The sequence below is a fragment of the Pseudophryne corroboree genome, chromosome 2, assembly GCF_028390025.1.
Source record: "Pseudophryne corroboree isolate aPseCor3 chromosome 2, aPseCor3.hap2, whole genome shotgun sequence".
In the NCBI taxonomy this organism is placed as follows: Eukaryota; Metazoa; Chordata; class Amphibia; order Anura; family Myobatrachidae; genus Pseudophryne; species Pseudophryne corroboree.
This window is the reverse complement of record NC_086445.1, coordinates 640,521,486-640,537,747: the sequence shown is the minus strand read 5'-3', so window position 1 is coordinate 640,537,747 and position 16,262 is coordinate 640,521,486. Positions and strand designations below refer to the sequence as shown.

Below are 16,262 nucleotides of genomic sequence, written 5' to 3'. Positions count from 1 at the left end.
CGTCTCAATGAATTTCAGCGCGCAGTGGGCTCACTCGCAAGTAGACCCCTGGATCCTTCAGGTGATAACTCAGGGGTACAAATTGGAATTCGAGACGTCTCCCCCTCGCCGTTTTACTAAAGTCGGCTTTACCGACGTCTCCCTCTGACAGGGAGGCAGTTTTGGAAGCCATTCACAAGCTGTATTCCCAGCAGGTGATAATCAAGGTACCCCTCCTGCAACAGGGAACGGGGTATTATTCCACACTGTTGTGGTACCGAAGCCGGACGGCTCGGTGAGACCGATTCTAAATCTAAAATCTTTGAACACTTACATACGGAGGTTCAAATTCAAGATGGAGTCACTCAGAGCAGTGATTGCGAACCTGGAAGAAGGGGACTACATGATGTCTCGGGACATCAAGGATGCTTACCTTCATGTCCCAATTTACCCTTCTCACCAAGGGTACCTCAGGTTTGTGGTACAGAACTGTCACTATCAGTTTCAGACGCTGCCGTTTGGATGGTCCACGGCACCCCGGGTCTTTACCAAGGTAACGGCCGAAATGATGATACTCCTTCGAAGGAAGGGAGTTTTAGTTATCCCTTACTTGGACGATCTCCTGATAAGGGTAAGATCCAGAGAACAGTTGGAGGTCGGTGTAGCACTATCTCAGGTAGTGTTGCGGCAGCACGGTTGGATTCTCAATATTCCAAAATCGCAGCTGGTTCCGACGACTCGTCTTCTGTTCCTAGGGATGATCCTGGACACAGTCCAGAAAAAGGTGTTTCTCCCGGAGGAGAAAGCCAGGGAGTTATCCGAGCTAGTCAGGAACCTCCTAAAACCGAGCCAAGTCTCAGTGCATCAATGCACAAGGGTTCTGGGAAAAATGGTGGCTTCCTACGAAGCAATCCCATTCGGCAGATTCTACGCAAGAACTTTCCAGTGGGACCTGCTGGACAAATGGTCCGGGTCGCATCTTCAGATGCATCAGCGGATAACCCTGTCACCAAGGACAAGGGTGTCCCTCCTGTGGTGGTTGCAGAGTGCTCATCTTCTAGAGGGCCGCAGATTCGGCATTCAGGACTGGGTCCTGGTGACCACGGATGCCAGCCTGCGAGGCTGGGGAGCAGTCACACAGGGAAGGAATTTCCAGGGCTTATGGTCAAGCCTGGAGACATCACTTCACATAAATATCCTGAAGCTAAGGGCCATTTACAATGCTCTAAGCTTAGCAAGACCTCTGCTTCAAGGTCAGCCGGTGTTGATCCAGTCGGACAACATCACGGCAGTCACCCACGTAAACAGACAGGGTGGCACAAGAAGCAGGAGGGCAATGGCAGAAGCTGCAAGGATTCTTCGCTTGGCGGAAAATCATGTGATAGCACTGTCAGCAGTGTTCATTCCGGGAATGGACAACTGGGAAGCAGACTTCCTCAGCAGACGCTCTGGTAACACCGTGGGTGTACCGGTCAGTGTATGTGTTCCATCCTCTGCCTCTCATACACAAGGTACTGAGAATTATAAGATGGTGAGGAGTAAACACTATATTCGTGGCTCCAGATTGGCCAAGAAGGACTTGGTAACCGGAACTTCAAGAGATGCTCACGGAGGATCCGTGGCCTCTACCTCTAAGAAGGGACCTGCTCCAGCAAGGACCCTGTCTGTTCCAAGACTTACCGCGGCTGCGTTTGACGGCATGGCGGTTGAACGCCGGATTCTGAAGGAAAAAGGCATTCCGGATGAAGTCATCCCTATCCTCATCAAAGCCAGGAAGGATGTAACCGCAAAACATTATCACCGCATTTGGCGAAAATATGTTGCGTGGTGCGAGGCCAGTAAGGCCCGACGGAGGAATTTCAACTGGGTCGATTCCTACATTTCCTGCAAACAGGAGTGTCTATGGGCCTGAAATTGGGGTCCATTAAGGTTCAAATTTCGGCCCTGTCAATTTTCTTCCAAAAAGAACTAGCTTCAGTCCCTGAAGTTCAGACGTTTGTAAAAGGGGTACTGTATATACAGCCTCCTTTTGTGCCTCCAGTGGCACCTTGGGATCTCAATGTAGTTTTTGGGTTCCAAAAGTCACATTGGGTTGAACCACTTAAATCTGTGGAATTAAAATATCTCACATGGAAGGTGGTCATGCTGTTGGCCCTGGCCTGGGCCAGGCGCGGGTCAGAATTGGCGGCTTTATCCTGTAAAAGCCCTTATCTGATTTTCCATTCGGACAGGGCGGAATTGAGGACTCGTCCTCAGTTTCTCCCTAAGGTGGTTTCAGCGTTTCACCTGAACCAACCTATGGTGGTGCCTGCGGCTACTAGGGACTTGGAGGACTCCAAGTTGCTAGACGTTGTCAGGGCCCTGAAAATATATGTTTCCAGGACGGCTGGAGTCAGAAAATCTGACTCGCTGTTTATCCTGTATGCACCCAACAAGCTGGGTGCTCCTGCTTCTAAGCAGACTATTGCTCGTTGGATTTGTAGTACAATTCAGCTTGCACATTCTGTGGCAGGCCTGCCACAGCCAAAAATCTGTAAATGCCCACTCCACAAGGGAGGTGGGCTCATCTTGGGCGGCTGCCCGAGGGGTCTCGGCTTTACAACTTTGCCGAGCAGCTACTTGGTCAGGAGCAAATACGTTTGTAAAATTCTACAAATTTGATACCCTGGCTGAGGAGGACCTGGAGTTCTCTCATTTGGTGCTGCAGAGTCATCCGCACTCTCCCGCCCGTTTGGGAGCTTTGGTATAATCCCCATGGTCCTTACGGAGTCCCCAGCATCCACTAGGACGTCAGAGAAAATAAGAATTTACTTACCGATAATTCTATTTCTCGTAGTCCGTAGTGGATGCTGGGCGCCCATCCCAAGTGCGGATTGTCTGCAATACTGGTACATAGTTATTGTTACCAAAAATCGGGTTATTGCTGTAGTGAGCCATCTTTTCTAGAGGCTCCTCTGTTATCATGCTGTTAACTGGGTTTAGATCACAAGTTATACGGTGTGATTGGTGTGGCTGGTATGAGTCTTACCCGGGATTCAAAATCCTTCCTTATTGTGTACGCTCGTCCGGGCACAGTATCCTAACTGAGGCTTGGAGGAGGGTCATAGGGGGAGGAGCCAGTGCACACCAGGTAGTCCTAAAGCTTTACTTTTGTGCCCAGACTCCTGCGGAGCCGCTATTCCCCATGGTCCTTACGGAGTCCCCAGCATCCACTACGGACTACGAGAAATAGAATTATCGGTAAGTAAATTCTTATTTTAAGCTGAGCTGTCTGGCCACGCCCCCTCTCATTACCGGGGCCTGGTTTTGCCATATAAATGATTGCCACTTTAATAGGGTATGGCAATCAGAGAGTGAGAGATTTTGGTCAAATTCTCATTTTTTTTTTACATTTCCCCCGTAGTTTTGAAAAATTGCTGGGAAATGCCACTCCTGATGCTCAGTTTTTTTCTGAGGTGAATCTGGAAAAAAATTCATATCTCAGTGCCTAATCCACTTATCACTTTGAAATTTTGACCCTTTGTCAATCAAAATATGGAGATTACAGTAGAAAATGTTTTATTGATCTTGCCTAAGTCCGAGAGTTCATTATACATTTTTTTTACTTCATACAAAATAATTTATTTGGTGCAAAAAAAAAAGTGGGTTCAATTAGCATTATCAACCCAAGGCAGATGAGTTATCATGTCCCTTTTTAGTTTAAATTGAACCTTCAAGTACACTTTAAAAAGCTGTGAAAGAAAAATAATGGGATTTTGATTGCCTGTATGAGTATTTTAGTGTTTAATTATAATTCTCTCATTACAAACTAAAATTACCATTAGGTATAATTTTGCCCGCCAGGGGAGTATTTTCATTTGTATATTTCTGTGTCTCTGGAGGAACCGTGGCCTCTGCCAATTCTCAAGGACCTTCTTCAACAAGGACCGTTCATCTATCCAGACTTACTGCGGCTACGTTTGATGGCTTGGAAGTTGAGAGGGAGATTCTAGACAGAAAAGGTCTCCCATCCAAGGTTATTTCCACTATGGTCCAGGCCCATAAGGTGCTCACATCAAAACATTACCACCGTATCTGGAAGAAATATGTTTCTTGGTGTGAGGGTAGAAAATATTCTCCTGCAGAGTTTTAACTTTTCGGCTCTCTCCATCTTCTTCCAGAAACAGCTGGCGGTACTTCCGGTAGTACAGACATTCCTGAAGGGTGTTCTTCGCATTCAACCACCCTTTGTCCCTCCCACGGCTCCGTGGGATCTCAGTGTGGTACTGACCTTTCTCCTGTCAGACTGGTTTGAACCCTTGCACAGGGTGGACTTGAAATATCTTACTTGGATGTTGCTGGCTTTAACCTCTGCTAGACGTGTGTCAGAATTGGGGGCCTTATCCTGTAAGAGCCCATATTTGATATTTCACGAGGATAGGGCGGAGCTCAGGACTCGCCCGCAGTTTTTGTCGAAAGTGGTTTCGGCCTTTCACATTAATCAACCAATAGTGGTTCCGATACTGTCGGATACGTCGGTTGTCCTTGGACGTTGTGAGGGCTTTGAGGATTTACATCAAGATAACAGCTCATCACAGGAAGTCTGACTCGCTGTTTGTCCTTTATGACGCTACCAAAATTGGACGTCCTGCTTCTAAGCAGTCCATTGCTCGTTGGCTCAGATTGACCATTCAACAATCCTTTTCTTCGACAGCGTTGCCACTGCCGAGTTCTATCCAGGCCCACTCCACAAGGTCGGTGGGTTCTTCCTGGACGGCTGCCTGGGGTGTCTCGGCCTTACAGTTGTGCCGTGCAGCTACTTGGTCTGGTTTGAACACGTTTGTAAAGTTCTATAGGTTCAACACCTTGGCCAGACATGACCTTCAATTTGGTCAGGCATTTTTGCTGGGGACTTGGCACTCTCCCGCCTGTTCTGGGAGCTTTGGGACTTCCCCATGGTGCTAATGTCATCCCAGTATCCACTAGGATGTTAGAAAAAAATAGGAATTTAATACTTACAAGTAATTCCTTTTCTCCTACTCTGTAGTGGATACTCGGCGCCCTCCTCAGTGCTTCGTGTTGCTGCTTACCTGGTTGTAAGTGTTCTTTGTTGGGTCTGCTGTTCCTGTCCCTGTTCCATGTTTGATTAGCATTGCTATCCTTTGTTATTGTTAGCATTGCTATTCTCTGTTCTGGTTAGCGCTGCCATCCTTTATTACTGTTGTGTGTTCTTTCGTAGTATTTCCTTCTCTCATGGTATGTCCGTCTCCTCGGGCACAGTTTTCCTAGACTGAGTCTGGTGGAGGGGCATAGAGGGGAGGAGCCAGCACACACTAATGATTTCTTAAAGTGCCAGGCTGCAATGGGCCCGATCTATACCCCATGGTACTAATGTCATCCCAGTATCCACTATGGACTACGAGAAAAGGAATTACCACTAGGTATTAAATTCCTATTTTTAAAGCCATTCCACTCCCTTGTTTTTAAGCTCGGTACACACTGGGATGTCGAGAATTCGTTCCAACATCAGAGCGAATGTGTCAACCCAAATTGCCTATACACACTGCAGCAATGTTAATGAAGGTCAGACTGGTCATGTTCCTTTCTCCATTAACATAAACCAGGATACTAGCGATATTGGTAGGTTTGATGTGCAGCACATCAAACATAGCGACTGTTGCAAGCGTTCGTGGGAGTGCGCAGTGCTGCGTACACACTGAGCTATGTAAGCGATTTGTCGATCTAACACAGCTTTTTGGAACAACATCGCTCCTGTGTGTACCCAGTTTAAGTAATTCCTGATAAAGTTTACTGTCTGAGGGGGACTGTTTTTGTCTAGACTCTAGGTCAGCTATTCGGGACTCCAGGTCTGCTTGGTGATGAAGGTTAGTTGTCTTGAGACATGCTGCAGACAGAATCGCCGCCCCCCCTCCCGCTGTATAAGAGCCTTTAAAGATCACCAAATGTTAAATGTGTCTTCCAGCATATTGGATTTTAAATACATGGACAGTTTATGATAGAAAGTTTGCTTGGATTCAAGATAATAAGTAGTTCCAAAGGTGCCAGGGTCTAAGTAGAGCCCTGTGGGAGCCCACATATCATTACAGACTATGGTGGTCATTCCGAGTTGATTGCAGCCAGCAACTTTTTGCTACTGCTGCGATCAACTAGCCCACACCTATGGGGGAGTGTATTTTAGCTTAGCAGGGCTGCGATCACTTGTGCAGCCCTGCTAAGCTAAAAATATTTCACACAAAACAAGACTAGGCCTATATCTACTTACCCTGTGCGATGGATCCAGCGATGATGGGCTCGGCTTTGACGTCACTCCTTCACCTTCCATTCTCCTGGGCACTCCTGCGTTTTAATCACCACTCCCCGAAAATGGCTCCAAACAGTCTGGATCCGCCCTGCACTGCCCTCTTCCTGTCAATCTTCTTTGCGTTCTGTCCTGCGACCGCTTTCGTCTTAAGCCGCGATGTAACCCGGCGACCCCTGTCGGCGCGCAATGTCGCGCACTGCTGCGCACTGCCGCCACACGCGCATTCCGCACCCGTTCGCACCGCAGCGATAAACCGCTGCGTGCGAACGGGTCGGAATGACCCCACATGGGCCTAATTCAGAGTTGATCGCAGCAGCAAATTTGTTAGCAGTTGGACAAAACCATGTGCACTGCAGGGGAGGCAGATATAACATGTGCAGAGAGAGTTAGATTTGGGTGGGTGGGGTGTGTTCAAACTGAAATCTAAATTGCAGCGTAAAAATAAAGCAGACAGTATTTAACCTGCACAGAAACAAAATAACTCACCCAAATCTAACTCTCTCTGCAAATGTTATATCTGCCACACCTGCAGTGCACATGGTTTTGCCCAACTACTAACAAATTTGCTGCTGCGATCAACTCTGAATTACCCCCTATGATGTGTATGATCTGACCACACCATTTTCAAGATAGAAACCCTGGTAATCTGTTGCAAATTCCATTTATCTATTATGGCCTAATCCAGCGATTTTCAGCCTTTTTCAACTTGCTACTGATAAGACTGTGCGCCACGGTGAAAAAAAAAACATTGTCCCCCACAATAATTAAACAGACGGGATGCCGCTGTCGGTATACTAGCAGCCAGCATCCCATTTGTCGGTAAAACATATCTATTACTTAATAATGCCACACACTTTTCCCCCAGTAAATCCACCACACACTGCCCCTCATAATAATTCCACTCACTGCCCCCAATAATAATTGCTGCCACCTACATTGCCCCACCCCCAGTGATTCCACACATTGCTTGCATAAATACATTTTTTATTTTAAATATATAACCTGCAGCTGTAACGCTGAGAAGGCAGCATGAATGGAGGAGCAGCAGTGGCCAGTTGACATACGGGCGGGCACTCCAGGATGGAATGCGACGGCTGTAACGCTGAGAAGGCAGCATGGATGAGGAGAAGCAGTGGATGTATGGGCGTGCACTGCAGGCAGGAATGCGACGTGGCATGTGTGACCTATGAGTTAATGCACGCGGAAGTGCACAACGCTACCTGAGCCGGCTATTGATTGTGGTGGGTCTCTCTGGATGGCGGGCGGCAGCGGATCTCTCTGGCGGTCAGCGGCGGGGAACATCTCTGGCTGGCAGTGGCACACCCGCATCTCTGGCTGGCCGCAGCACAGCGGTTGAAAATCGCTGGCTTAATCTATCCAGAAATATGACCGAAGGACATGCCAGTAAAATGTGTAATCATGAACCACTGGGTTCTTTGTCCGCCAAATGTCATACAGGTCATATTCCAGCAAAAAAGGGTTAAGGATTAATATCCAAACAAAAACAATGGAGAAAAGAAAAGAAAAAAATAAACACACGTAAACAAAGAAATGAAATAGCTCCCATCAGGGGTTAGAAAGTCCCACCATCCAAGGCAGCACAAAAATTATGTGAGGGAATAGGTCACATCCCCACCACTCCAAATCGAACACAAAAGTCACTATCAACAATTAACTAGTAGTATTACATTGACGCAAATATAAAAAATATAAAAAAGAGAACAGCATTAAAAGCATATAGAACATCCCATTGAACATCAGAATGAGTGAATCAGATAGTATAGTAATTACCCACAATGCCTAAAAAAATGTTTATTACCATGTCCTAAGGAATGATCAAGTACCACATTGAAAAAAAACATTAAGCATGAAACATCAAGCAGTAGTAGCTAAAATGAGTGCCGAATTTTCAGAAAGTCAGATAAACTGCACTTTTCTCCTGTTTTTAGGTCGAATTTACATTCGACCTATTCAATCAAAGTGCCGATTTTTTGACTGTCGAAAAATCCGGCACAGTTGGTAAACACGTGGATCGGCGAGAGGCCACAGACACAGGGATGCCCTGTATTTTGATATTATTATATTTATGGGACCTATCTTCCAGATCACCCACTTGATCTACCAGGACCATATAATATAACCTCAGCTCGGAGTTGCTCGTGGAGGGTAATTTAATTATTATTTGATGCTTCTTCCATTTGGTTCTCAAGGTTATCTGTACAGCCGCCCAGAATATCAATTCTCTGTTGACAGTACTAGAGTGCAGCTTTAAATTCCACAGTGATATCATCATTGAAAGACTCCAAAAGTTGCTTCATAGAACCCACTGTGAGCGGCGCTTTATCACCCATTAATTCTCTCTGTGTAGCTATAAAAATGTTAGGAACAGATAACATCTCTGGCATGGCAGGAGATTTTGTACCCACAACATGCTATGTGGGTCATTTACCCCCTTGAGCCGGAGAATGTTGTTTACAGAATCAGACAGGAGGCACCTGAGCAAACTATTTATGTTGTCTGGGCGCCATGTGTGCTGGTGAAATAAAGGTGAACATAGGTCACAAAAAGTCCCAGCAGGCAGACTAGTAGATAGGCATCAAAGCATATAGGAGTGGTGGTGGAAGGTCATAGGTGTCCATTCTCAGTGCATTATGAGAGTTTAGCCAGGTCAAATTGCGAAGGAAGATGCAGCATGCACACAGTGGAGAGGAGGAGCACTAAATATAGCAGTCACTCTTACTCATCTCAGTGAGGGCCTGATATATGGAAACCAGTGGCCCAGAGAGACAAGAAGCCCATAGAAGCAGACAGACCGCTCACTATCCTATACCCTCTTCCAATATAGTGGCTGCCCACTTGTGACAGCTCCAGCAGCTGGAAATGCAGTGATATGCTGTGGTTCTCCTGAGAGTCTGGAACCCGGTGAGGGGAAAGCAGAGGGACCAGAGATCAGTCAGGGACCCAGGGAACAGCAGGGGAATTACCAACTGACATGACCGCACCAGCAACAGTCGCATCTCCCAGCTGCTGGAAATCGAGGCCGTGGCTTCACCCAGCGACTAGGCGGTGGGCTCCAAGAAGGCTAAATGTGGCATGTACGCTGCGTTTTCTGTTCAAGTGAGTAAGAGGATGTTTTTCCCTGTCTTTGTTCCTAGATAGGACAGCACCTATCCCTATATCTGACGCATTGTTTTGCACAACAAACTTGCTTGTGTCATCAACACTGGTTGGGTGCACAATGCTACATTCAACGTCTGGAAAACTTTCTGCATCTGGATTCCACTTAACTGTAATTGACTGTTTACCTTTAGTAAGGTCAGACAAAGGGTCAGCAGTAATGGCAAAATTGTGTCTAAACCTTCTTTAATACCCCATTATTCCCAAGAAGGCTCTCACCTGCTTCTTATTCAAAGGTCGAGGCAATGTCTGTATTGCCCCAACCTTTTTCTGTCAGACCAGGGCCTATGGTGTATCCCAGATACTTTACTTCTTCCATCCCTAAACAACACTTTTTGAGATAGCTGTTAATCCTGCATCATGGATGGAGTCCAACACAGCTTGTACCCTGGCAAATGAGACTGCCAATCAGAACTATAGATGACTGAATTATCGAGATAAGCAAGAGCATACTGTCTATTGGGCCTTAGAATTTTATCCATTATCATTTGAAAGGAGGTACGTACCCAATGTAACCCAAATGGCAACATCTTGTATTGGAACAGCTCCTCTGGTGCAGAAAAAGTTGTCTTTTATTTTGTACCTGTCAATGGCACTTGCAAATATCCTTCGGTTAAGTCTAAAGTGGTTAAGTATCGTGCTGTTCCCAGGCTTTCAAGTTGATCTGCCTGAGGCATTGAGAGTCTCATTGAGATCTACAGAAATCACTTGATTGCAGTGATTGCCTCTAAAGGTTGTGCAAAACAAAAATTAGGTTAAGGGTTTCATCATTTGTGTACATACCATTTTCATTTGTTTACATATTTAAACTATTCTGTTGAATCAAAAATCAAATGCAAAGTCTGATTTATATTAAATATGGCATAAACAATAAATTTTGTTACTTTTAAGCTATTTCAGTTCAAAATGGGGGTTGTTTCTTTTTGTGGAAGTGTACCAATAAATTTGTCCATGGGGTCTATTCAGACCCAAACGCAGCCGCGTGTCTGTATGCAGAGGATGCATCAGGGGGTCTGCGCACGTGCACCAGCCGTTGTGCGCATGCACGACCCTTCTCTTTGCGGTGGATGCGGCTGCAAGGTGATTGATAGCGGCAACCGTCAGGGGTGCGTCGACGTAGCATTGGGTTAAACGGGGCGTGTTGCAAGCGTTTTCGGGATGGCTGTGTGACATCACATGCAGTCGCATTTAAAAAAATGGCGCCGGACTTTGCTGACAGTGGTCGACCTTAAATAGATGCGTCCACAATTGAATTGATTGCCCTGTGCTGGGCGGCCCACAGCATGTGAGCAGATGAACATAGATCTTGCTGCGGGAAGCAAGATCTGCGTGCATCTCTGAATAACCCCCCATGTCTGTACATATACAGACACATATACTAGTAGGTGGCTAAGCACTATGTTAAAGATAAAATAATTCAAAGGGGGGGGGGGGATTTATCAATGGTTGTCTTTCTCATGAGTGTGTAGTTGTTGCATATTGCTGGGCACAGTTTTTATTTCTATCTGTAAGGGGGGAAGCATTTTTATTTATGAAAGGGGCACACATTTCTTTTCTTTACCCTGTTACTCACCAGCTAGGGGTACCAAGGAGGACCACATGCTACTTACCAATGACATAGGTATTCTGAGGTGCCCTTAGAGGTTCAGGGTTGATAACCCCTGGTTTGTATAATTGCAGGTTAATGAACTCTGAGCTTTCTATGTTTTAATTGAAAAAATTCGGATGACTATTCTATTTCCAATGGGTTGCATTTGAAATTGACAATTTGGCTGACATTTTTCAGTGGTTTAGTTTTGATAAGTTGGGTGACCTTAATATCACCCCCAAATCATACTAAAAGAGATTTTTTAAAGTTTGCTGCTTATAATAAATTCTCATCAAAATCTGAAAGCAGAATCTTAAAAAGTAAATGGTAGAATGTGGGTTAGTGGTCTAGTTGGCACTATTTCACTCCTCTGCCAGTCTACAGTATATTAATAAGAAAATTGGAAACTAGTGTAAATTACTGCAGTTAGTACAAACTTACATTATTAATTTTCCAGACCTTGCTGACAATGCAATTTTATCCACAGGACACGATTGGTGGAGAGTGAAGCAATGAATGAATCTCTGCGTCGCAGTCTTTCACGAGCAAATGCACGCTCTATACATGCTGGACCTACAGCCCCTACTCCTTCATTGGAAGCTCAAGTCAATGATGTTGTCCGCAGAGCAAAGGAGGAGGTACAAAGTCTAAGGAAGAAAGGGAGGTAAAGTATATAGTACATCTTATTTAGTTAAACATGTTGAACATATAAGCATTAATGTGCATTATGTCCACAATTTGTATGGTGGCTATTAAAAAAATGAACAACAAAAAGTTAAGTAGCGAAAAGGCTAGGTTTGCTCTATGAGGTATCGGGTCCCCATGCAAAATTAACATGACAGTCAGTGGTTCCCTTTATTGGGATCACTTGTACAACAAAAATATATAGTTTACATTCCCCTTACTATTTGAAAAAAGAAAACACCCCCTAAATCCACTGCTTTTAGACCCATTTATTTTATCTTTCAATGACCGCTTAAATTTCTAAAATTAAATAAACTAAACAAAATGATTTCAGCAATAACTGATGTGAGAATCAGAAAAATTAGATTGGAGAACATGTACGATTTTCTTAAGGCTAATAGCAGAATCACAGCTGGAACTTTGTGGACACCATAGCAACATTTGAAGGGCCCCCAATGCTTCTGTAAAAATAGAGCAGATAATGTGCTGAAAACACACAGGGGGTCATTCCGAGATGATCGTAGCTGTGCTAAATTTAGCACAGCTACGATCATTCACACTGACATGCGTGGGGACGCACAGCACAGGGCTATCCCGCCCCGCATGTCGGTACCCCCACCCCCCCACAGAAGTGCAAAGGCATTGCACAGTGGCGATGCCTTTGCACTTCAAGAGTGGCTCCCGAGCAGCGCAGCTTTAGTGTGCTGGCCAGAAGCTACTCATCGCTCCCCGGCCCGCAGCAGCTGCGTGTGATGTCATGCAGCCACTGCAGCCCACCCCCCATTTGGTCCGGCCATGCCTGCTTTGGCCGGACCGTGCCCACGAAACGGTGGCCAAACGCCGACGTTACGCCCCCGCCCAGCATCTGATGCGACCTATCAGAAAGCTCACTGTGCGGCTGGAGGAAGAGAAGCTCCGGTCCCTCTGTTTCCTGGTTCCCTCCCCCCTCAGTGCCTGCCGTGCTGCTCACTGCTGATCGGTCAGCCTGGCAGCAACCCCCACCCAGCAGCTGCAGACAATAGCAGCCGCTGGGGAAATGTGAAAAAAAGAAGCCCTTGCCTTCCCTGAAGAGCTCCGGAGGCTGCAGAGAGGATCACATGCCAGGAAACTGAAGTTGCAATAGTCGCAATGTTCCAATCATCGATGGTCATTATGTTCCAATCATCAATGTTTGTAGCAATTTTTAAAAATAATGACTTTTTTTTAAAAGAAAATGTTATTGGACATACTTTAAATACATGTTCTTAACCTGATTCAGTCATAACAAAACAACAATTTCTGAGCAGTTTCTGGAAAAAATATTAGTCAGTTAAGTGGTTAAGAAGAGATGGGGCAGGGACATATGTGGAGAATGAGCTGTAATGGAGATGGTTTGTACTCTAGTGCAGAGGTGCAGACTGAAGCATTGTGTGGGAAAGAGGGGGGACGTGGGGAGCTGCTGCTGACCTTTCTGACAGGGGCTTGACTGCGCTGTTGATCCCTGCTGTAAACTGCTTTCTAGTCATAGGCTGAGGTGTGCCTGTGACTTAAACTGGGTACACAGTTGTCCAATCCTCAGGAGCTCAGACTCCAGATTAGACTGTTTATACAATCCTACTTTAGACCTAGTAACATACATAGTAACATAGCAGATGAGGTTGAAAAAGACAAAATGTCCATTGTGTTCAACCTGTGTTATAATTCTTACACTACTCTGTATGTTGCTAGTTTAACTATAATGACCAAAATTAAGTTATGTTTTTAAGTCTGAATAACAGCTATAATTCATGCTTTTTATAACATTCTCTTCCTTTGAATTATATATCCTTGGATATTTGTTTCAGGTAGGAATTTATCTAATCCATTTTTAAACATATTAACAGAGTCAAAACATATTAACAGAGTCCGTCATTACTACATTCTCTGGCAGAGAATTCCAAATTTTTACTGCCCTTACTGTGAAGAACCCTTTTCTTCATTCGGTATGAAACTTTCTCTCCTCTAACCTCAGAGGGTGCCACGTGTCCTGTGGAGAGACTTTTTGATAAACAAATCGCCTAATAGATCCTTGTATTGTCCCTTAATATACAGCATATTTATAAATATTAATAATGTCCCCTCTCAGCCGCCTCTTTTTGAGTGTAAACATACAGTACCTAACCTAGTAAGCCTTTCCTCATAGTCCAGTGCCTCTAACCCCTTGATCCGATTGGTGGGTCACCTCTAAACCCTTTCAAGTTCCAAGATATCTTTTTTTATAGTGCGGTGCCCAGAACTGTACACAATATTCAAGGTGTGGCCATACCAATGATTTATACAATGGCAGTATTACACTCTCGTCTCTTTTCTCAATTCCCCGTTTTATGCATGCTAACACCTTATTTGCTTTTGTTGCTGCACTGTGACATTGAGATCTGCTGCTAAGGGGCATATTCAATTAAGGTCGGATCCATTCCGACATGCATTTGTCGGAATAGATCCGACAAGGGCTATTCAATGCCCATCTCAATTCGACTTAAAAAAAGTCGAATTGAGATGAGGGACTGGAGAGGGGGGAGACGGGGGACAGCCGCGGGCATACGGGTGACGGCAACGCTGCAGGAGGATGCGGCACAGCTGCCAGACCTCACGGCAGCGTCCACCCAGCTCCAGCAATCGGGACCTCACTTGCTGCAGCCGGGTGGACGCTGCCGTGAGGTCTGGCGGCTGTGCCACATCCTCCTGCAGCGCTGTGCTGTAGCGCTGCTGTCCCCCGTCTGTCGTGGCTGTCCCCCGTCTGCCCACGGCTCTCCCCCTCCTCTCCTCCTCTCAGGTCCCTCATCTCAGTTCGATTTTTTTTAAGTCGAACTGAGATGGTCGGAAACGGGGCCAAAACCTGTTGAATTTGGCCCCGTTTCCCTCAGAAGCACGTGAATCGGCAGCTATAATGCCGATTCACGTACTATTTGATAAGTCGAATTCCCCGACTTGTCGAATAAAAAAGCTGGGGACTGAGTAGGTCGGAACCCCTTCCGACCTGAAAAAGTCGAAAACTGACGTCTTTTCGATAAGACGGCAGTTTCGACCTTTATTGAATATACCCCTAAGTCTGTTATCAATGAGCACCCCCAAATCTTTTTCAACTACCGTTACCTCTACATTTTCAGCATTTAATTTATAAGCTGCCCTATTGTTCTTAGTCCCAAGGTGCATAACTTTACATTTTGCTATATTGAACCTCATTCTCCATTTGTCTGCCCAAACCTCCAGTTTAAATAAGTCATTCTATAAAGACTCAACATCCTTGTCTGAATTAATTACTCCACACAGTTAGTATCATCTGCAAAAAATAAGAATTTACTCACCGGTAATTCTATTTCTCGTAGTCCGTAGTGGATGCTGGGGACTCCGTAAGGACCATGGGGAATAGACGGCTCCGCTGGAGACTGGGCACATCTAAAGAAAGATTTAGGTCTATCTGGTGTGCACTGGCTCCTCCCCCTATGACCCTCCTCCAAGCCTCAGTTAGGACACTGTGCCCGGAAGAGCTGACACAATAAGGAAGGATTTTGAATTCCGGGTAAGACTCATACCAGCCACACCAATCACACCATATAACTCGTGATAGGAACCCCGGTTAACAGTATGATAACAACGGAGCCTCTGAACAGATGGCTCGCAATAACAACCCGATTTGTGTAACAATAACTATTTACAAGTATTGCAGACAATCCGCACTTGGGATGGGCGCCCAGCATCCACTACGGACTACGAGAAATAGAATTACCGGTGAGTAAATTCTTATTTTCTCTGACGTCCTAGTGGATGCTGGGGACTCCGTAAGGACCATGGGGATTATACCAAAGCTCCCAAACGGGCGGGAGAGTGCGGACGACTCTGCAACACCGAATGAGAGAACTCCAGGTCCTCCTCAGCCAGGGTATCAAATTTGTAGAATTTTGCAAACGTGTTTGCCCCTGACCAAGTAGCAGCTCGGCAAAGTTGTAAAGCCGAGACCCCTCGGGCAGCCGCCCAAGATGAGCCCACCTTCCTTGTGGAATGGGCTTTTACAGATTTAGGCTGCGGTAGTCCCACCGCAGAATGCGCCAGCTGAATAGTGCTACAAATCCAGCGCGCGATAGTCTGCTTAGAAGCAGGAGCACCCAGTTTGTTGGGTGCATACAGGATAAACAGCGAGTCAGTTTTCCTGACTCCAGCCGTCCTGGAAACATAATTTTTCAGGGCCCTGACTACGTCCAGTAACGTGGAATCCTCCAAGTTCCTAGTAGCCGCAGGCACCACAATAGGCTGGTTCAAGTGAAACGCTGATACCACCTTCGGGAGAAACTGAGGACGAGTCCTCAACTCTGCCCTATCCATATGGAAAATCAGATAAGGGCTTTTATAGGACAAAGCCGCCAATTCTGACACACGCCAGGCCGAAGCCAGAGTGAACAGCATGACCACTTTCCACGTGAGATATTTCAAATCCACAGTCTTAAGTGGTTCAAACCAATGTGATTACAGGAACTCCAAAACCACATTGAGATCCCAAGGTGCCACTGGGGGCACAAA

At 45.8% G+C, this 16,262-nt stretch overlaps 1 protein-coding gene across 6 annotated transcripts in view; it reads left to right on the top strand.

The window, feature by feature from the left end:
• Positions 1-16,262, top strand: part of KIF21B (kinesin family member 21B) — a 376,092-nt gene that overhangs the window by 208,496 nt on the left and 151,334 nt on the right. For all 6 annotated transcript variants that reach the window (XM_063954959.1, XM_063954957.1, XM_063954962.1 and 3 more), the window contains exon 11: positions 11,533-11,709. In XM_063954959.1, the coding sequence (XP_063811029.1) occupies positions 11,533-11,709 (177 nt within the window). The remainder of the gene's footprint in view (positions 1-11,532; positions 11,710-16,262) is intronic.